General features: G+C 40.4%; 1 protein-coding gene across 1 annotated transcript; it reads right to left on the bottom strand.

The window, feature by feature from the left end:
- Nucleotides 1-20,106: 20,106 nt before the first annotated feature.
- LOC141631882 (uncharacterized) lies at nucleotides 20,107-21,023 on the bottom strand. The gene is made up of 2 exons (XM_074444497.1): nucleotides 20,802-21,023; nucleotides 20,107-20,745 (listed from the first exon to the last, which is right to left on the bottom strand). The coding sequence occupies exons 1-2, from the start codon at nucleotides 21,021-21,023 to the stop codon at nucleotides 20,107-20,109; spliced, it is 861 nt and encodes a 286-aa protein (XP_074300598.1).
- Nucleotides 21,024-22,297: the final 1,274 nt, after the last annotated feature.

Raw genomic sequence — 22,297 nt, 5'->3', positions numbered from 1 at the left:
AATTTGGGCCTAACAACTATGTTAATTTTTATAAGTGACATATTTTATTAATATGTTGATTTTTAATTGTTAAAAATACATTTTATATATAAGATGTCATGTAATGTGTCACATGTGACATATTGACAAAATCACAAATAAAATGAACTCATCCATTTTATGTGTGTGTACCGAAATGGAGGGAGTGTTAGGATAATAATTTGTCGATTATTTATAAGCGGAAAACATAATTATAAAACCTAAACATAGCCTTGCATACATAGCTTTCTCTTGGGAAGAAAAGGAGAGCATGCATTGGGCTTTCTCCCCTCCCCTTTTCCGGTTTCCCCATAAGAAAAGAGCAAATATTTTTGCTTAATTTTTCACTCTTACACTACATGCAAACTAGTGTATTATTCATTCAACATATCTCTCATAAAACATATAGAAAGATAAGAGAGAAAAACTCCAAAAATTCTTCCTTACTCTTGGCCGAATAAACAAGAGTACCAAGAATATTTTGGGTCAATTTTTAGTAAGATTAATATTGTTCTAGTTCAAATAATATTAGTCTTTTAAGGGGTTATCTTGGGTATTCATATTTAGGAGGGATTCTAAGCTTGAATCTTTGTTCATCCGTATAAGGAAAGCACAAGAACAAGTAAGAAGGAGATCTTACTTGTGCCCTTTGATCCGAAATTTTATAGTAAGGAAAACGATTTCTTCTCTATTCTTATTCATGTTTGCATGCATAAGATCTAAATTTAATTTTATGACTAAATTAATTGTAACATATATGAATATGTTGTATAATGAGATTAATAATTTCTAACATAGACATCCTCGACGTCGTCTCTCCAGTTACCGATAATTTCAAGATCGCGAGGGTACCTCGGAGGGGTATTCATTGACGGATAGCTTTTGTAGGGGAAGTTATTGTGGGGGTAGTTTTTGTGGGGTTGATTATTGTGGTTATGGTTAATGTAGGGTTGATTATTGTGGGGCTAATTATTGTGGGGTTGATGCCAAAATGGTCGCGGGAGCAATCCTTTCTGGTAATGGGAGTTTTGGGTGCTTGGAGTACCCTCCCTTTGATGTGGTGTTGGTGTTGGTGGGTTAAAAATCAACCGGTGGTAGGCGTTCTCAAGTTGGGTAATCCTTTCAGAGATTGGCTATGACATCTTTAACCCGCTGGAACATGGTGAGCATGGTTGCGGCGCTGAACACGAACATCCCGTCTGGGGTGTCCTTTTCCAAAGCATTCACCTCGTTATCAATAGGTAGGATGAGGTGTAAGCAATCCAGAGTTGGATCGTCATTAGAGATGGCATGGATTCCCAAGGGGTTCGTCTTTTTATTTGGCTTTGTTGGTGGAGATAAAGGTAATTCCCCTTTCTCAATCATATCTTGAATGGCGTGCTTTATTTTAAAGCAGGCTTCTGTATCATGACCTTTACCCTGGTGGTATTGGCAGTAGGCGTTGGGATTCTAGAAACGGGTTTTCTTAGCCTCTGACGGGTCAGGAGTGGTCCCAATCGACTGTAGTTTCCCTTGGTTCATGAGTCTTTTTAGGGCACTGGTATAGGTTGTTCCCAAGTTTGTGAATAACCTTTGAGAACACTCAGTTTTCTTTGTGGTTGGCTCGAGGAGATTGACCTCATCAATTTTTTTTGTCTGACCATAAGAACGAGACTCGATTGATGTAGATCCCTGATAGCCTGTACCAGTGGTTTTGGCTAGAACGCTCTTACGGAGGTCGTTTTCAATACGGGTTCCGAAGATTTGTAGGTCCTAGAATGTTTTGATGTTTTGATATCTCAGTGGGTTGGCATAAACTGGATGAACGTTGATGAGAAACTTCTCCACCAGAGTTGATTCACTTAGCTTATTGACCAATTGAGTGCTTACCCTCCTCCAACGGGTTAGGAATTCTGTGAACCCTTGTTTATCATTCTGAGTCAAAACCTCAAGAGTGCGGGCATTGGCTTGGATTTTGACGTTGTCGGCATACTATTTGGCAAATTCAACGGCGACTTCGTCCCAAGTGTTAATTCTCTTGGGGTTGAGGGAATAGTATCATTGGCGGGGAATTGGTTCCAGGGATGATGGAAAGATCCGAGTGAAGAGTTCTTGTTTGACCCCCTTGATGGACATGTAATCTATGAAGGCCCGAATGTGATTGAGTGGGTCCTCCACCCCCTTAAACTTAGGTACATCAGTCAGGGTAAAGTTGTCGAGTAGTTGATCCCCAACGGGTTCGAATATTCGATTGTTCTCAAGGTGGATGTTGTTACCATGGGCTAGGAGTTGTTCCTCCAAGAGCTTGAGCCTTTTCTCAGTTTCGGTCAAAGGCGGAGTGTTGGGTTCTCCGGTTTCCTTGTTTACCAAGGTGTCGATACGGGTCTCGACACGGTCTAGGGTGACCTTAAGAGCTGTGAGCAGGCTTGCTAGCTGAGCAGTCGTGAGATCTCTGTTGTCATCGTTGTTGTTGGACGAAGCTGAAGACGAGGCCATGGCTCTGAAGAAGAAAATGGCTCACGTTACATCCCAATCCGACACGGTTTAACGACTAAACGCAAACAACATGAAAGATGGAAAGACACTTTAGACGCAACAAGACGAGGGCAACCGTGTGTGCTGCCTCGGTGCCGACTCGATTTACCGTGTGATGGTGCTGACCGGGTTTTGACCCGCGTTCAACGTAAGGGCGTGACACCGTTGAATGAGTCTCGAGGTGAGACTACTCATAAGTAAAGACCCATAAGTACGTTTGCTTTGACTCGATAGACATGAGGCGGAATTGGAATGGTGGACTGAAATTTTCGAAAATAGAGATTTTCAAAACGATTCATTTGTCGCTATATGGACGACTTCCGAAGAATAGCGATCTTCAAAAGACGATTAGTTGAAAAGTTGTCTTAAGTCTGTTTTCAAAAGAGGGTTTGAGTTCGAGTTGCGCCGGCTTTGAAAACAATGTGCTGTTTTCGAAGACGACTTTGAAATTCAAAATCGTATGTTTTGAAAATCGGGTTTTGAAAGGTTTGAAAAGGTTATGGTCTCGGGGACGGTGTACGGCCCTTGGGATTTGAAAGTCTCAAAAAAGGGTGTGTGTCATTTTCAGGTATTGAAAGAGGCTTTGTGTCGGCACGAGACGGGTTGAAATCCGTATCTTGACGCGACGATTATAATGGTGTAAAAAAGTGTTTTTAAAATGGTTGTGAAAACCGGGTTTGAAAATTGTCATTACGACCGTCTAAAAAGGCGTGTTTCTTTGAAATGTTTGTAAAAAACCGGGTCTGAAAATCGTCATTATGACGGCCGAAAATGGCGTGCTTTTTTGAAATGGTTGTAAAAAACCGGGTTTTAAAATTGTCATTACGACGGCCTAGGAAGGCGTGCAATGGTCGGCGAAAGACCGAGGTTTGAAACGGCCATTATAACGGCGCAAAAGGGTGTTTTCGAAAGTTTGAAATGACACGGAAGGACTTACGATCATATAGCACTTAAGCAGTCGCAGTTCATTATATTATGCATAATGCTGACACGGGTTTTGGCTTAAAAGGGTGGGTTACGATCAAACCCCGATTTTAGAGAGGGATACCAATCCAAACAAAATGTGTAAGGATAGTTCCCTAGTTTCGTGCACGAAGGAAATGAAAATTCTTTGACGAAGCACAAATGTGTAACGTCAACAGTATGCTTGACTCAATCGGGAATCGAAATGCGGGGATGAGAAAACTCACACCGACGAGACGAACCAATTGGTTGATAAAGCTTAGGCTGTGGGCCAAAAAAGGAACCGGACTTATTACCGTAATATCAATTAATGCATTTCAACCAAGACCTCGTTCGAGTCTCACCATCTAGAAATCACAAAGACACAAGTGTCCTAGTTTTCCCCAGCGGAGTCTTCAATCTGTGGACATGGGCCACCTGCGACGCCTAGCTGATCTGTTGGCGTGGCAGGACTCTAAAGCCACGCTCGGTGGGGTAAAAATGCTTTCAACCGGATCGCTTTAGATTGGTCGGTTTCGTCTCGGCTAGGGTCTCGAAACGATGCAAGAGATGTTCGGAGTCGCCACTAAGCATTTGTGGGATGCTTGGAACCCGTTCGAATCCACTTTATACCTAGGTCTACCAAGGCAAAAAGCAATGTTTGACATATGTACTAAACATAAGGAGCCGTCCCTCTTTATCATCCTATCTCTAGAATGACTCTCGTTCGCCCTAGATAAGGTCGTTCACTATCCAAAGATTCTGAGTTAGAGGTGAAGGTACGTATTGGGAAGCCCTTTAGTCGGACACCCAATCCCGCTCGCGGTAGCGGCCTCAATTGATCGATCTTGGTTGGTTAAATGCAAAAGTTGATAAAACGGGTAAATGCATGAATGCACATCCACAAGTTTAAACCTAACATGTGAGCTTTCTATGTCGGTTGTTTTATCCAAATATCAAGTAATTGGTGTCAAATTGGACTTAGAGTTGATTTGCATGCAAGATGGAAATTAAACATCCATTTACCAAATAGGTTTATGGTGCATAACCAGATCTATTCGTCTTAGAAAGACATTTCGTAAATACAAAGTAAAAGGGAAGGCTTGCCATCTGATCCGTCCTGTATTCTGGTTAACCGAAGTCAGGATCGTCCTAGACAAGTGCTGAAAAGGAAGCGGGACATGTATCAGGCAGCATATTGAGGCGTGAGCCGTCAGGCGATGCAATGGGACCCGTCCTAGTTTGAAACTGGAAAACAGTTGGCCTGTTTAGGCGCAAGGCAGCTGAGTGTCCAAAGGGACGTCTTCTGAATATTGAAAACGTTTGTAAAACGGTTTATAAGAGGGTGTTTGAACCCGCCTTTGTTGAAAAGGTAGCTTAGATCGCTTTTGTGTTAATGTGAGGAACGGAACTTGAATAATCATCGTTGTATTGACGATATTTGATGTCGGGTTTGATTTTGCAAACTTGACATGGATATTTTTGAAAAATGATTATGAACTAATTGTATTAAGTCCATTTGTTTTTAATTAGTCAATGTTTATCATCGTACTCGAGTTTAAATCGAGATGGTATGTGGAACCAAGGATGACTTGTGCATGTATGTCTAATATATTTGTTTTTGAAATGTAAGGAAATGAATAAAAAGGTTTTAAAATGCCTTTTTAAATGTAATTAGCCAAATATTATCACCGAAACACGGACTAAACCGTCATGGAATAAGGAACCAAAGATGAAAATGTTTTATGGCTAAAAAGTTTATCATAAAAATGATTTGAAATGGTAAAAACCGATTGTAAAATGAAATGAAAAATGAAAAGAATGAACTCAAACACGTTTCAGGTCTGAACTGGACACCCCATTGAGGCTCGAGGTACCTAGTGGTGACTAGGGCCTTCTGTTTCCGGTCAAAACTCGGTTTTGACTCATTCGATCCATATTTTGGACCATGGTATGCGAGTTTTAGCATGTTATGGTCATAAAAACAGATAAAAAAGACATGAAAGAAGAGGATTATTACACCCTCATACTTACATGCTAGGTTTAAGACGAGAAATCGACGAAAGTGTAACAACTTGTTAGGTCGGAAAACTCGGTTGAAAACTGTTTTAGCAATGTAAAGAGTGTTTTGTTTAGTCTAGTGATTGTGTAGTTGGGCGAAGTGGTCGATCAAGTGATTTAATGCGCGATGACGGTACCAAACAATGTGTAAGGCTTCTATTTTCGATTGGTAGATCGAAAACGGGTGTCGGTTTCTGACTTAAGAAGTCGAGTCTAGATATTTAAGGGAGAAATGAGGGGGCGGACACTCGCGTACCTTCAAATGGTGGCATTTGAGAGGTATTTATAGAAGATTGAGTGGTTGTGTGCGTTTTGAGCGACGTGGCCGCATGGGCTACTCGAAGAGGTGGGAGCAATTTCGCGGGTCGTCGAGCTGTGTTGTCATTATCACGCATTTGAAATCATGATTTGTTCTAGCCTTGGTTTTGGATGACATGATTGTTGTACTTGACTATTCAAGTATACCGGGTATACTTAACATGGAAGCTTTGTGATGTTTTTTTTTTTGTGTTTGACTCGGTTTAACTCGTTGTTGGAGTCGTGATTTGAATTTTTTAGTCGGTTTTTGGTCTGGTGTCGGTTTTGACTCTAGTTAGTATCATTGTGACCCCGTGGTCATGTATTAAACACTCCAGGTACTTTTGAAAAGTTTTGAAATGTTTTGTTTTCGAAATCGTTTTGAGTTTTCCGACATATAGTTATGCAAAAATGTCGATTAAATGTATCGATTCCTAAGCATGTTGTAGTCCGATAATCAACGGGTGTTTGTTGGGGAATAAACCGATACTGGGTATCTACACTTACGCACAACAAAACAAAGGCAACATTTCAGCAACTCAACGTCATTTTACATTGATTGAGTAATTTAAACTTGGTCAAAAGAAATTACTCCAAAACCTGTATGTGTTTAATTGGAAATATAATAATATTTTTGCTCGTTGAAACAAAAGTTATGGCACCAGATTTTTGTAACAAAAGACTTAAGAGATCTTTCTACACCAGTCTGTAGGAAAAAATAATCGCAGTAACCAAAGGGAACAGAAATACCGTAACAGAGATGGTCAGCGAAATCAGAGAATAAAACCCGTAAGTAGTGCCGTGGTAGGAGCCACTGCCTTGAAAACTATTTCTCCGGTACGACCGTAGTGGCGATCAGCTAGTGCCGGTAGTTCTCCAAGGATAACACTACAATATCCACGCAGTTTCGCCCACTCGGAACTGTGAGAATTGGAATGATATTAATAACAGTACCTAGAAACTTTAATATTGAGCAGAGAAGAGAAGGAGAGAAGAGAGTGTGATTTTTGTTGTGTTTTGATAGAGAAGTCAGACTCTTATTTATAGCCAAAAAACGGAAGTAACAGAAGCAGTTTTGTTAGCAAAACATGCTCCTAATAAGCTACAGTTAATGGCACAAAACGTGGAGCATAACCCTGACCAGTTGACAGACAGTTGGACTGACTTATTCAATTCAGCACACAAAAACACAGCCCAAAACGAAACTCGGATGCGGCCCAAAAAGATAGGCACAGCCCGCCGCAGGCGATTGCCAAATCCCAAATCCCGAATCCGGGCCGGGCCGGGCTCGGGCACGGGAACAACGTGCGCGCGTGTGCGAGCTGAATTAAGAACCTCCTAAGGCTTCCACAAAAGCCTCCCTTGACTAACTAGTGATTGTGTAAGGTAAGAGGAGATATATAAACACATAAATCTCTCTTTTCCTCACCAATGTGGGACAATTGAAAAAAAATGGAAAGGCCTCTAAAGCCCCTATTTCCAACAATCCCCCACTAGGGGCGCCAGAGACAACAAGGAAAGAATTCTGGGTAAAGGAAGGATTGGATACTTAGGTATCAATATCTTTCGATTTGAATTGACACTTTACTGCAATGAGGAAACAACTTACTTACAGCGAGAGAATATCTTGCGATTTGAATTCCTAGCTGAGCTTTGGTCGATACCTCCCATAACACATATCATACCTTCAGATTAAGATCGTTCCGCGAAAGTGCAACGCGCTCTTTTAGAGCTATGCGTTTAGCTTAGTACTAATAGATGTGTTCAGAAGACTTCTCATAGTCTAATGATCGTTACACCTATGTAAGTGACTCAAGTGCTTCTCAATAGCACTTCTCACATGAGTCATTAAGGACCTAAGTCCAGCCTGGTGTATGATCTATCAAGTGCATCTCAAAAGCACCACCATAAAGCCTATGAATCATACAACACCATAGGAATAGAAGTTTTAGACCTAGTAAAGTCTCATTCTTGACCTAAGGACTTAAGCCCCATTCCCCTCGAAGTATCAACGACTAGTCTCCTACCCAGCCCTTTAGTAAAGGGATCAACAAGATTGTTTTCGGAATTCACATAGTCCAAAGCAATCACTCTATTGTCTTGGAGTTGTCTAACTGCAGCGTGCCTTATTCGAATGTGTCTCTTTTTCGAATTGTAGACACTATTCTTTGCAACACCAATAGCGGCCTGCGAGTCATAGTGCAGGGCGACCTGTGTTAGCCGTCCGCCCTATACTGGTATATCAGCTAAAAGGTTTCTCAACCATTCAGTCTCTTGTCCTGCCAACTCAAGAGCTATGAACTGATATTCAATGGTAGAGTGTGTGATACAAGTCTCTTTAGAAGACTTCCACGATATAGCACCTCCACCCATGGTAAAGACATAACCACTAGTAGAACAGATCTCATCGTTACCTGCAACCCAGTTCGCATCACAATATCCCTCTAACACAGCAGGAAATTTACTATAATGCAAACATAAGTCAACTGTTCCTTTTAGGTATTTTAGTAAACGACGAAGAGCATTCCAGTGTTCATTACTAGGGTTATGTGTATAACGACTCAGTCTGCTAACTGCATAAACAATATCTGGTCGAGTACAGTTCATTAAAAACATCACACTACCTAGGATTTTAGCATACTCTTCTTGGGAAACACTCTTGCCCAAGTTTTTACACAATGGTACACTAGGATCATAGGGTGTTCTAGCAGGCACATCATCAAAGCAGTTAAACTTTCTCAACACTTTTTCAACATAATGAGATTGACTTAGACAGATTCCATTGGGGTTTCGGATGACCTTAACTCCTAGAATAACATCAGCTTCTCCTAAGTCCTTCATCTCAAATGGTGATGACAAAAAATCTTTGGTTCTAATTATCACTTCCAAATTATTACCAACTATTAACATGTCATCAACATATAGGCATATAATTACACAATCAGATCCCATCATTTTAGAATAAACACATGAGTCAGAATTGTTAACCACATAGCCATTACTTATCAAAGTGTTGTTAAATTTTTCATACCACTGTTTAGGTGCTTGTTTCAGACCATAAAGTGACTTGTTCAGTTTACACACTTTACTCTCTTGACCCTCAATCACAAAACCTTCAGGTTGAGACATATAGATCTCTTCCCTTAGTTCACCATTCAGAAAAGCAGTTTTAACATCCATCTGATGTATAACAAGGTTATGAATAGCAGCTAAGGCGAAAAGAGTCCTAATAGTCGAAATTTTGGTCACAGGAGAGTAAGTATCAAAATAATCAATACCCTTCTTTTGTGCAAAGCCTCTAACTATAAGTATAGCTTTGAACCTCGCTATTGTACCGTCAGGTCTCATTTTCTTTTTAAAGATCCATTTATTCATAATGGGTTTACTACCTTAAGGTAAATCTGTCAACTCCCAAGTCTGGTTTGACACAATAGAGTCAAGTTCACTTTTAATAGCATCTTTCCAAAAATTATCATCAATGGATTTCATTGCCTCACTATAGGTTTTTGGGTCATCTTCTATTAAAAAAGCTGAAACAAACTGATCACTATCACAAACAGTGTATCCAAGGTCAGACAACATAGTTGTATCATAATCATCACCAAAGTTCTTTGGGCATCTAGGTCTTTTACTTCTTCTAGGTTCAACAGAAACATCAATAGAAGTGCTAGCACTAGCATGTGAAGACAAATCAGGAGATGCAACAGATAAACTAGGAGATGTTACAACAGTTTTCTGAAAAGGAAAAACATGCTCAAAAAATTCGGCATCTCTAGCCTCAGATATAGAACGGTCACTCAAAGACATAAATCTATAAGCAGAGCTATTTTGAGCATAACCTATAAACACACAACCATAGGTCTTAGGTCCAACGGTAGGTCTCCTAAAATCAGGTAAACTCACTTTAGCTAAATACCCCATACCCTAAGAAAGCTCAGGTTAGGAGGATAGCCCTTCCAAATCTCGTATGGTGTCTTGTCAATTTTCTTATGAGGTACACGGTTAAGAATGTGACAAGCTGAAAAAATTGCTTCCCCCACATATCGTCAGATAGGCCAGAACTTAAAAGCATAGCATTCATCATTTCTTTTAAGGTTCTATTTTTATGTTCAGCTATACCATTGGATTGGGGTAAGTAAGGTGGACTAGTCTCATGTATTAAACCGTTTGCAGCACAAAAGTCAGCTAGATAACTGGATTTATACTCACCACCTCTATGAGACCTTACCCTTTTAATTTTCCTGTCAAGTTGGTTCTCAACTTCATTCTTAAAGTTTATAAAAGATTGTTCTACTTCATCTTTAGTCTTAAGCAAATAGACACGAGTGTATCTAGAACAGTCATCTATAAACGTAACATAATAATTCTTGCCACCTCTACTTGCAACATTTTTGAAGTAAGCTAGGTTGTTGTGAATTAACTCAAGAAGACTCGTGTTCTTAGTAGTCACAGGTTTACTAGACTTCTTTGTAAACTTAGCCTCAACACAGCTAGCACATTTAGAGAATTCTTGACTCGTCAAACTCAGAATTAAACTCATAGTTCTAAGTTTTTTAATGTAATCCACATTCACATGACCTAACCTACCATGCCAAACATCAATAGACTCAGCGATATAAGCAGAAGAAGATGAAATATTATTAATACCAGAATCAGTGTTCAATACAAAAAAACCTCCAGAAAGATAACCCTTGCCCACAAATTCCCCATTACGCGACATTACCACCTTGTCAGCCTCAAAAACAAGTTTCAAACCAGCTTTGTTTAACAAGGCACCGGACACAAGGTTTCGACGCAATGAGGGTACAAATAAAATATTACTGAGAGCAAGTGTTTTCCCGAGGTGAGTTTGAGAAAGATCTTGCCTTTGCCTGTGATCTTTGCAGATGAAGAGTTACCCATGTAGACGCATTCCCCATCAGCAACTTCCTCGAACTCAGCAAATAAACCCCTATCAGCACAGAGGTGTCTCGAAGCTCCAGTATCCAAGACCCATTCAGCAACATTACCCACCAGATTAGCTTCCACAACCACAGCTGCAATAACATCATCAGTCACAGCAACATTAGCCTCAACAGATTTCTTCTTAGAGCATTGGTAGGCTTTGTGACCAGCTTTTCCACAAACATAGCAGACAATAGGACCCTTAGCAGCTTTCTGAATCTTAAGAACCGGTTTGGTATGCTTCCCTGGACCATTCTTCTTAGCAGGACCCTAGTTCTTACCCTGACCAACCTTGGCCTTACCCTTACCCTTATATTTCTCAGCATAAGACGGACCACCAGACTCAACCAGATTAGCTTTAACAGCAGCAACAGTAGGAGCAGTCACAGATTGACTAGCAGGAAGGTCTTTAAGGCGATTAGCCTCCTCGGTCCTCATATGTCCTATAAGTTCCTTAAGGGACATGTCTTTCTTTTTGTGCTTAAGTTGGTTTCGGTAATCGGACCAGGAGGGAGGGAATTTCACTAGAAGAACATTAGCTACAAAGATATCATCAAGTTTCATGCCTTCATTCACAACATCAGCACATAAGTTTTCATAGACATGAACTTGATCCATGATAGGTTTTCCGTCAGCCATTTGAAATCCCAACCATTTTCCCATAACATATTTCTTTTTTCCCCGCATCATCAGCCCCATACTTAGTTTCTAAAGCCTCCCAAATAAACTTAGCGGACTTATTCACAGCAAATAAGTCGAACAGGGTGTTTGTCATATTATTCAAAATGTGCCACCTAGCAGTTTTGTTGTCCTTCACAAATTTTGCAATATCCTCTTCATTGGACTTAACATCTTTAGCAGCAGGAGGGGTTGTCTCAACATCAGTAGGGGTGATAGGCTTAGGCGGGTCATTAAATAAAACATAATCAATTTCTAACTGCTCAAAATACATCAATAGTTTCTTGGACCAACGCTTATAATTGTGACCATCCAGCGACTCTAGTTTCGCCATATCAGGAAGAATTTTCGAAATCACAGACATGGTTACAGCAACTAAAATAGTTTTCAAATTGTAGGAAAAAATAATCGCAGTAACCAGAGGAAACAGAAATACCGCAATAAAGATGATCAGCGAAATCAGAGAATAAAACCCGTAAGTAGTGCCGTGGTAGGAGCCACTACCTTGAAAACTATTTCTCCGGTATGACCGTGGTAGCGATCAGCTAGTGCCGGTAGTTCCCCAAGGATAACACTACAATATCCACGCAGTTCCGCTCACTCGGAACTGTGAGACTTGGAACGATATTAATAACAGTACCTAGGAACTTTAATATTGAGCAGAGAATAGAAGGAGAGAAGAGAGTGTGATTTTTGTTGTGTTTTGATAGAGAAGTCAGGGTCTTATTTATAGCCAAAAAACAGAAGTAACAGAAGCAGTTTTGTTAGCAAAACATGCTCCTAATAAGCTGCAGTCAATGGCACAAAACGTGGAGCATAACCCTCACCAGTTGATAGTCAGTGGGACTGACTTATTCAACTCAGCACACAAGAACACAGCCCAAAACGAAACTCGGTTGCGGCCCAAAAAGATAGGCACAGCCCGCCGCAGGCGATTGCTAAATCTCGAATCCCGAATTCGGGCCGGGCCAGGCACGCGCGCGTGTGTTAGCTGAATTAAGCACCTCGCAAGGCTTCCACAAAAATCTCCCTTGACCCCCTAGTGATAGTGTAAGGTAAGAGGAGATAAATAAACACATAAATCTCTCTTTTCCTCACCAATGTGGGACAATTAGAAAAAATAAAAAGGCCTCTAAAGCCCCTATTTCCAACAGTCTTAATTATATACGACAAGCTAAGACCCAGCATCTTCACATGCTGCTTGTTCATGCAATCTTTTTCTTATTAATCTAGAACTCTCATGAACAGGCCTTATCTCCATTCCATCTTGAGCCACATAAGGTATAATCATTATTTGACTATTGAGCACGTGATTTCTTCCTGCCTTGTTTCATTTCATGATTCTGATTTGGTAATTCACTTTGTATCTTTTACCTTGCTTTGGGTGACATGTGTCAATAGCTTTTACCTCCATGATGACTTGATAATCTCACCGGAGTTCAGGGTAAACTTTTGCTTTGATTCTCTTTACACGATCATCATGTAGTAATGTGGCAAAAATGCATCTTTTCATCTCATGGATTTACCAGGCTACCACCAATTTTCCGTTGATTCGACTGAATTTTGACCTTGATTTTGTCCCAATTGACCCACAATATATCGAAACAGTTTCATTCCCGCTTCTGCTCTTAATTTGATTTTTTAATCCAGCTATTCCCTGTGAAAAAACATGAATGATGAACACACCGACGACAAACTCCAGAGAAAGTAAAAATAAATAGCACTGACTGTTTTGGTAAAAATTTACCGACTATTAATTTAGTGAGTGATAGTGAGTGATCTACAGCCAACGACGATGTGAATAAACGAATTTAACGTACGTATGAACGACGAATAAAAAGATTGACACGCAATGTTTTGGTGACGCGGAAAACCCGATGTGGAAACAAATGCGGGGGGAGTCGGAATCCCACCAATTTAGCACTATAATCGAGAGGATATTATGCAAGTAAGGAAATACAATGATTAATTTTCGTAATTTATTTTCGCAGTACATATCTTATCTTAATAAATACAAGATCATTTAACGCATTCCTGTGCATCCACGTCAGCAAAAGCAATTTTTTTTTTCCAATTCTGACATTGCGGGTCCCACATACAAAAGTACGGATTTAATTGCAAAATAGTTTGTTCTGATGTTACTTGCGTAATTGTTCGCTACGTACTCATATATAATCATTAGCGCCGACTGATTAAATTATTCATGCAATTGACTAATTTAATTATTTGCCAAAAAATATGTAATACATAATTATGCAGATTACCCAAATAAAATTTCAAGATTTTATATTACAACAAAAATCAACTACATTTTACATTACAATAATTACCAAATTACAAATACAATATTCACATATATACAAGAAAATTAACTACTATTTTTTTTTTAAAAAAAAAGACAATTGTAAATAAACTACATAGTAAAATAGCCAAACAATAATTTGCAAAATCATAAAAAAAGCTATACAGCTTACAAAATTTCAAGATTTTATAATCTGCAAAACTATATAAATAGCCAAAATGATAACAAAATCTAAATTCTTAATGATTACAAGTTTTGATAAAGTTAAATATCACATATAAATAGCCAATATACGTAAAATATCATAATAAAAAATAACGATAATCAAATACTTTAAAGAAGTAATCATTTTCAAAATAGCATTACAAAATTTTCGTTTTAATAATTACCAAAACTATTATCAATAAAAAATATTGATAATCAAATACTTTAAATAAATAATTAATTTCAATAAAAACATTACAAAATATTCGTTTTAATAATTATCAAAACTTTGGAACTATTATAATAATTTCAAAATGCTACATCTCCAAATTTTAAATCATAGTTCAAAACATTCTCTCAGATCTGGTCAGACCACCAATCATCACCGAGAATTTACTTGAAGCAAAAATTTCCGGCAACTATCTAACAGCCGCCATTCCAGTTACGGAAGGTGGCAATGTTAGGCTACCAAGATAAATCCGCGTCAACAAGTTTATTAGAACGGCCTAATTTTCATCGTAATTTATGATTTACGATAATAACTCATATTTGCACTCTTGGGCCAACATCAGTCCAATCCACATTCCCCTGGCCTTTTAGATTTCCAACATGAACAGAACATTCTAGAAGAATAATGGTTATACTTCAGTTACAAACATAGTGGATGAGTGGAGGAGTGGAGGAGTGGAAAAGAGAAGTTAGCAGCAGTTTTTCCCACTAATTAGGACAACTGCAAGTCTGTACCTTCTATAAAATAAACAGAACCAAACATCACACTATATCATTTACACCATCAAAAAATATTCATAAACATGGCAAATCATGAAGCAATTCCAATTTCAAGCATCAAGGAGACTACTCCAAGGACGGAATTTATCAAGGTTCGGGTAATTCGTATGTGGCTACGAAAATCGGACAAGAATCCATCTGTGGTACAAGGCGTAGAACTTATACTTGCTGACCAAAATGTATGCTCACCTTTTTTACATTTTAACATCATATTACTCCACCATTTATGTTTAATTTATGTAACAAACTAATAAAACATTATTGTTAACAGGGAGATACCATACAAGCAACAATCAAGAAGAATTTGGTGAAGATTTTCTTAGAAGTGCTCAATGAAGGTGACACGTATAAGATAAGGAAATTTAATACTTCGTCCAATAGACTCGGCTACGACATGGCAACATATCATCAATGCAAGATCTGGTTTGAGTACAGTACAAAGGTCATACCAGCACCAATTCCAGACATTCCTCATACTGTTCATACCTTCTACACATTCAAAGACTTTGATATGGGCGCAATGCCGGATAAACTCTATGTTGGTATGCATCTTTCACCTAATCTCTACCAAAATTTCTGACAAAATTCATTTTAAGTAACATATGTCTTACAATGCAGATGTTATTGGACAACTTGAACATGTTTACCCAATCAAACTAAACGGTGATGGAACAAAGAGAATGACAATCGTTCTAGGAAACTATGAGTAATACACTACGGTTTTATTATGTAGTTTATGTAAACAAATATCTTCTTTTTTAACAAAACATGCATCTTATAAACACATTTTTTTTCAGGAATGAGCAACTGTGTTGTACAGTTTTTGGTGATTATGTTGATCAAATGACAAAAATTGAGAATGAATTCAAAAACAAAAACAAACCAACTTTGGTTTTGCTCTACATCAAAAGATCTGTCTATAATGGTAAGATTATATACTCCATATTTTATGCAACAATTCTTACACTTTATAGAATGCAAAAATACATTTTACGCAAGCATTTCAGTTTAATCTAATCCCATATGATCAATAATATAATTTAGGGGAATTGAGCATCACCACAACATGGGGAGCAAGTCAAATTTTAATCAACCCCGATATGTTTGAAGTTCGTCAATTCAACCAACGGTAATTAAAGTTTTTCTGTTTCCATGTCAAACTTCAGTTACAATTCCAGCAATTTAAATTTTAAAACATTTCATTTCAAAGTTTTTCTGTTTGCATTTCAAATTATTGATAAAGTTTCATAAAATTATTGCGTTATGATTCCAGCAACTCAAACTTAAATATCATCAAATTCAAAACAACACATCAGAAAAAGTACAAATATACGTCCATCAATCAACCCATCCATCAATCAAACTCTTTTTCTCCGGCTTCCACGATAGGTACTCCGTCCTCCACCTTGCTTTTTCACTTTCCTTTCTTTATCTTACTATGTCACAAGAAACCGTACCTCCTTCTTCTACCTCGGATCTCCGTGGGTCACCGGACCTTTTCCCTTCCGGCAGTATTCTATCCGCCAAGCATTCATATGATTCGGAGTTTACCGCGGATGACCTTGCATATATTAAGGAGACGTTTGGGTTCTCCGATCAGGTGGAGTTTCATATCCTAATCCCCGGCCAAAAAGCTGATTTTGTGCAAAGGGGGTGGATATGCTTGTATAAGTATGCTTTCCGCTTGGGTCTGAGACTCCTGTTTCCGCCTCTAATTCAAGAGTTCTTGAATCTCAATCGCTTGGCCATCTGCCAAGTTGCTCCCTACACTTGGCGGTTCCTGCTTGCTATTTACGCTATGAATAGCCGCTTTGGCGACGACATTGGCCTCTCGGATCTTGCTCACTTGTTCTCCATTAGATCACTTAGCCGAGGCTAAGTGACCATCCGAGTCCGAGATGGGGAGAAAATTTTTATTATTTTCCCGGTGAAACCCGACGATAGCAAGTGGTTCACCCGTTTCATTTTCATCAAAGTTGACACCCTTCCTCCTCCTACCGACTATATTGCCAATGCCTGGTGGTCTATTTGTGGTACTTTCATGCCCTAACTTTTATTTTTCCTTTTTGATTCTTATATTTCCTTACTTGGCTTTCTGTGCAGGTCCGTGTCATTTTATTCCATCCCCCAACGAAGTTGCATCTATTACCAAGCTTTTTGGTCCTCCACCTGAACAAAGTAATTTCCCTAACCTAGTACATGATTCTGCACCTGCTTCGAGGGAGGAGGACGTACTAGTCGAAGAGGAAGAAGAAGGTGAATCAATGTCGACTGGTGTGTTACTTTGTCTCCTCAATTTTTCTCTGCTGCTAGCGACGTGCTGTTTTTCTGATCCTGAGTTTATTTTTTCTGCCTTCAAGATCTGCAAAATCCAAGACTACGATGTCTGACGTTTTGGCTCCGAGGGAAAGGAAGTGTGCTGAAGGTGCTTCCAAACCAGTTGAGAAGAGAAAAGCTGCCCCTGTTCTGGCTCTAGGACTCGCGTAAAAAGGTGGTCTGCTGCTGCTAGCCAGGCCAAAGAACAGGTTCCCATTGAGGTCACCCCTCTAGCTACGAAGTCCCCTATTCCAGGGTATATTCCTTCTCACGGTTCTACTTCTGTGAACCCTCCTGCTTCCGGGCCTACTCCTGTTCCTGATTCTATTCCTGTTGCTGAGTCTATTCCTGCTTCTGGAGGTCTTTCTGATGTACCTTTCAAATTTCCAGAAGACTTTGACAGGGCCAAATCTGTTCGTGACCTGGGTTAGATGGGTCAGATGCTGTTTCCTGCTCCTAGATCTACATTGGGAAAAAAGGCTTTGGTTAATCTGGTGGACCCGTGCTGCGGAGAATTCCTTTGAGGTGAATATACGTTAACTGCCTCGGTGCTTCTTCTCTTTCTTTTTTTTTTTTTTTTTTTTTTTTTTTTTTTATAATTTTTTGATCTTCTTTGCTTGTTGTTGGCAATCCTTTCAAATGGCTCTATTTCTGCGGGACAAGGTTCCTTCCTTGGAAGCTGAAAAGGCGGAGCTCCTAGAGGATGTGAAGGCGGATGAGGAATGCAAGCTCAAGATCCAGGCTGAGTTAGATACATCCCAGAATCTACTGCTGGAGGAAGCTGCTTAGAAGCAGAAACTTCAGAGTAGCCTTTCTGATGCTGAAGGGCGTATTTCTGATGCTGAAGGGCGTGCTACTGATGCTGAGAATCGTGCTTCTGGCGCTGAGAAGCGTGTTGCTGATGCTGAGACTCGCCTTTCTCAGACTCTGGATGACAAAGCTTCCCTGGTCTCGGAGGTGCAGGTGCTAAAGGAGAAGAATGCCGACCTTGGGAACACTCTGATGAACGCTCTTGCCTATGCTGCTCTGGAAACCAAAATTGAATGTATAAAGCCGTTTCAGAGTGGGGAGCATCTGGCCTGGGACCTGGGAGCGGAAGAGGAGAAACTTGCTGCTGACTTTCCCGAGGGTCTGAATCTGGACTTACTGGTTGGTCTGCAGGGGGAAGGTGATGTCCCTGCTGGTGCTTCGGATGCTGAGGAAGAGGTGACTTCCCCTTCTCCTGCCACACAGGTAACTGCTTCTAAGGCTGTGGAGCACATTAATCTGGAGTAGTATTTCCTGTAGATGAGACTTTGTTTTGCCTATTAGTTAGTTTTTTGCCCTGTGTGGCATAGTGTGTAGTTTTTGACAAACAATTTGGGATATTTTTGTCTGGTCCAGGGGGTCGGGCATGTTTTGTTTTTATGACGAACATATGCAGTATTTTTTCGTTTTCAGATATGCTTTGTGTCATACCGTTTCTGGTGTTTCTTTTGATTTGTGCATACACTTTTTACGTTGTATGTTTGGCCATCGTTGTTTGATTTCTGGCTAAGGAATTTAGTTCGCCCACTTGTTCAGAGAAGTCAGGCTTGCGTGGGTGCTAATGCAGCGCGGGAGACTGGTCGTCCCAGTTATACGTGCTCAGCCACGGACACACGCCTTCATTAGTAAATACAAGCTCTGCCAGATTAGCTTGCATTTTTATTCAATTAGCCATTTATTTGAAGAATATTTATGAAATGGAATTTATTTACTTGAAACGTTTAAAGTTGTCGATGTTTACAAAATATAGTTCAGAGCCAGAGAAGATTTAAGTCAAAGTATATACAGAAATAACAATTTTTCTGGATACAGGGAATGTTAAAATGTGTGTCGAAAAAACTTTCAGAATCTGGGAAGGTGAAAGTGCATATAGAAAATTCGCCAGAGCCAGAGAGGGTAAAAATGTATAGGAAAATATAAATGAATAAATGGAGGTCAATCAGGTTTTCAGAGCCAAAGAATATTTAAAGCAAAATCTACAACCTGGCGGAGCTGCATCTGGTAGACTGAGTACCCGTTTGTTGACCATGCTGGTCTCTTAAGTGAAATAATTTTTCAAGTGGATGATGTTGCAGGATCTGGGAACCATTTGTCCTTCTATAGTCATAAGTCGGTAAGCTCCATTTCCAACTATGCTTTCCACTTGGTATGGCCCCTCACAGTTATAGGCGAATTTTCCTGCTTGCCGGTTTTTGGTATTCTAGAAGACTTTCCTTAGGACTAGGTCTCCTACCTGCAGGGTTCTTACCTTCACATTCTTGTAATAGCTCCTGGCCACCGTTTGTTGGTATGAAGCCATCCTAATCTAAGCGTTGGTTCTGAGCTCGTCTACCGTGTCCAGGCTGCTTGCCCTTTCCAACTGATTCCGGTCTTCTGTTATGCATCCATACCTGTGGGTTGGGACCTTGACCTCGGATGAAATGACTGCTTCTGCTCCAAACACCAGGCTGAAGGGAGTTTGTCCTGTTGCAACTCTGGGTGTGGTTCTGTCAGCCCAGAGAACTAGAGGTAGCTCTTCTGCCCACTCTCTCCTCCAGCTTCTTTTTCAGCTTTTCCACGATAATCTTATTGCTGGATTCGGCTTGTCCGTTGGACTTGGAGTTCCTGGGAGTAGACTTCTGTAATGAGAGATTCCACCTAGCACAAAAAGCTTCTATCTTATTTCCAATAAATTGGGACCCATTATCACATATAATCTCAGATGGAATGCCAAACCTGCATATGATATTGCGTTTAATGAAAGATATAACCTGGATTTCTGTAACCTGGGAGGATAATTCTGCTTCTATCCATTTTGAGAAGTAGTCCGTCATGGTGAGTATATAGACTTTGTTTCTTGATGCCTTGGGCAATGGTCCCACGATGTCGATTCCCAACTTCATGAAGGGCCAGGGCGAAATGACCGGATGCAGAGGCTCTGTTGGCTGGTGGCTGACGTGAGCGTGCCTCTGACAAGCATTGCATTTCTTCGCGAACTCTACGGCATCTTTGCGCATTGTGGGCCAGAAGTATCCCTACCTCACTGCCTTATTGGACAGACTCCTGCCCCCTGCATGGTTTCCACATTCTCCACTGTGTAGAGTATGCAAAACAGCCTGAGATTCTTCCCGATCCAGGCATCTGAGGTAGGGTCCAGCGAGAGATTTCCTGAACAAAACACCATTAATTAGTATGAATCTGGATGCTTTCATTCTGAAGCTCCTTACCTCCTTTTTATCTGCTGGCAGGATGTCATTTTGCAGCCAGTCCTGGTACGGTTTTCTCCAGTCTGGAGTATCTTCTTCATTGTTGGTGCTGCACAACACTCTTGCTTCCTGTTCAGATTTCAGTATTGCTGGTTCCAGAACGTGGACAATTGGTATTGTCGAGATGGTTCCTGCTTTGAACGCTGCCCCCAGGGTGGCTAGGGCGTCTGCTTCTGTGTTCTGGTCCCTGGGAATCTGCTTAATATTGAATGTAGCAAATCTGAGGGTCAATTCTATTGCTATATCTAGGTATGCCAATATACTTGAGTCCCTGGCTTCATAAGAGTCATTCACATGGTTAACTATTAGTTTGGAATCACTGAAAACCCTAAGGTGCTTGATTTTCAGATCCAGAGCCAGCTTCAGATCCAGGATTAATGCCTCATACTCTTCTTCGTTGTTTGTGGCCTTGAATTCACATCGTACAGCCTGGACTATGAGATCTCCCTGGGCGACTTGAGGACCAATCCTACTCCTGCTCCTCTAGCTTTGGAGGCTCCATCCACATGTAGCTCCCACACTTGATCTCCTTTATCTTCCTCCAGGTTCAGGAAATCTTGTTCTGCCTGGGTCTGAAGAGCCGGGCAGAAGTCAGACATAAAATCCTCCAGAGCCTCAGACTTTATTGTTGTACGAGGTTCAAATTTCAAGTCATAGCCGCTCAAGTGTACGGACCACTTAGCCATCCTTCCTGACAATTCTGATTTTCTCATAATAATTTAAGGGGATAATTATTATTACGGAAATTGCATGAGATTTAAAATAAGGACGCAATTTATAAGATGCTGTAACTAGTGCAAGGACGAGTTTTTTCAGTGATGTTTACCTGGTCTCTGCAGGAAGTAGAGACTTACTGACGTAGTATGCTAGAGGCTGTGACCCCTCCTGCTCTCGTACTAGTACTGCACTTACTCATGCTTCTGTGACTGACATATACAGGAATAGTGGCTCTCCTGGCTCTGGTTTGGATAGGAGTGGCGGAGTGCTGAGATAATGTTTTAACTCCTGAAATGCTTTCTCATGCTCCTCTGTCTACTCTAATCTTTCGCTTTTTCTGAGTATATCGTAAAATAACCTGCATCTGTCGGAGGATCTGGATATGAACCTATTTAGGGCTGCCACCCTTCCAGTCAAGCGTTGGACGTCTTTTGGTTTCTACGGTGACTCCAGCTGGAGATTGCTTTGATTTGTTCGGTGCTGGCATCTATCCCTCTCTAGGTCGCCACGTATCTCAGAAATTTTACATTGGAGACCCCGAAGGTACACTATGTCGGATTGAGCTTCATCTGGTATTTTCTGAGGGTGTTGAAAGTTTCTGTCAGGTACTGGTGGTGTTGTGAAGCCTGTTTTGATTTGACGACCATATCGTCTATGTACACTTCCATAGTTTGACCTATTTGCTCTTTAAACATCATGTTTACCAGCCTCTGATAGGTGGACCTGCATTTTTAAGTCCAAAAGGCATGACGTCATAGCAATAGATACCTCGCTCGGATTTGAATGCGGTGTTTTCCTGGTCGCTTGGGTGCATCTTTATCTGGTTATAGCCGCTCCAGGCATCCAGGAATGTTAGCATCTCGTGACCTACAGTAGCATCCACCATGGCGTGTATGTGTGGTAGTGGAAACGGATCTTTTGGGCAAGCTTTATTTAAATCTGTAAAATCGACGCAGACCCTCCACTTGCCATTTTTCTTCGGGACCACCACCACATTGGACAACCATTTTGGATATTTCACCTCCCGAATTTTTCCTGTACCCAGCAGGTTATCTACTTCCTGGTTTATGACCCGGTTCCTTTCAGAAGCAAATTTCCTTCTTTTCTGCGGCACAGGTTTATAGCTTGGATCCACACTTAGCTTGTGAGTGATCACACTTGGGTCTATCCCTATCACATCATTATGTGACCAAGCAAACCAGTCCATGTTAGTTCTCAACAACAGAACGAGTTCTTCGCGAAT

Source organism: Silene latifolia, chromosome Y (genome assembly GCF_048544455.1).
Source record: "Silene latifolia isolate original U9 population chromosome Y, ASM4854445v1, whole genome shotgun sequence".
Classification (NCBI taxonomy): domain Eukaryota; kingdom Viridiplantae; phylum Streptophyta; class Magnoliopsida; order Caryophyllales; family Caryophyllaceae; genus Silene; species Silene latifolia.
Note: the sequence above shows the minus strand (reverse complement) of the source record. Positions and strands in the feature narration are given on the sequence as shown.

Excerpts from the sequence above, each read along its gene's own strand:
- LOC141631882 (XM_074444497.1), bottom strand. The coding sequence starts at position 21,023 with ATGGCTAAGTGGTCCGTACACTTGAGCGGCTATGACTTGAAATTTGAA. Across the intron at positions 20,746-20,801 it reads GAGGAGCAGGAGTAGGATTG|GCCACAAACAACGAAGAAGA; the intron begins GTCCTCAAGTCG and ends TGTGAATTCAAG.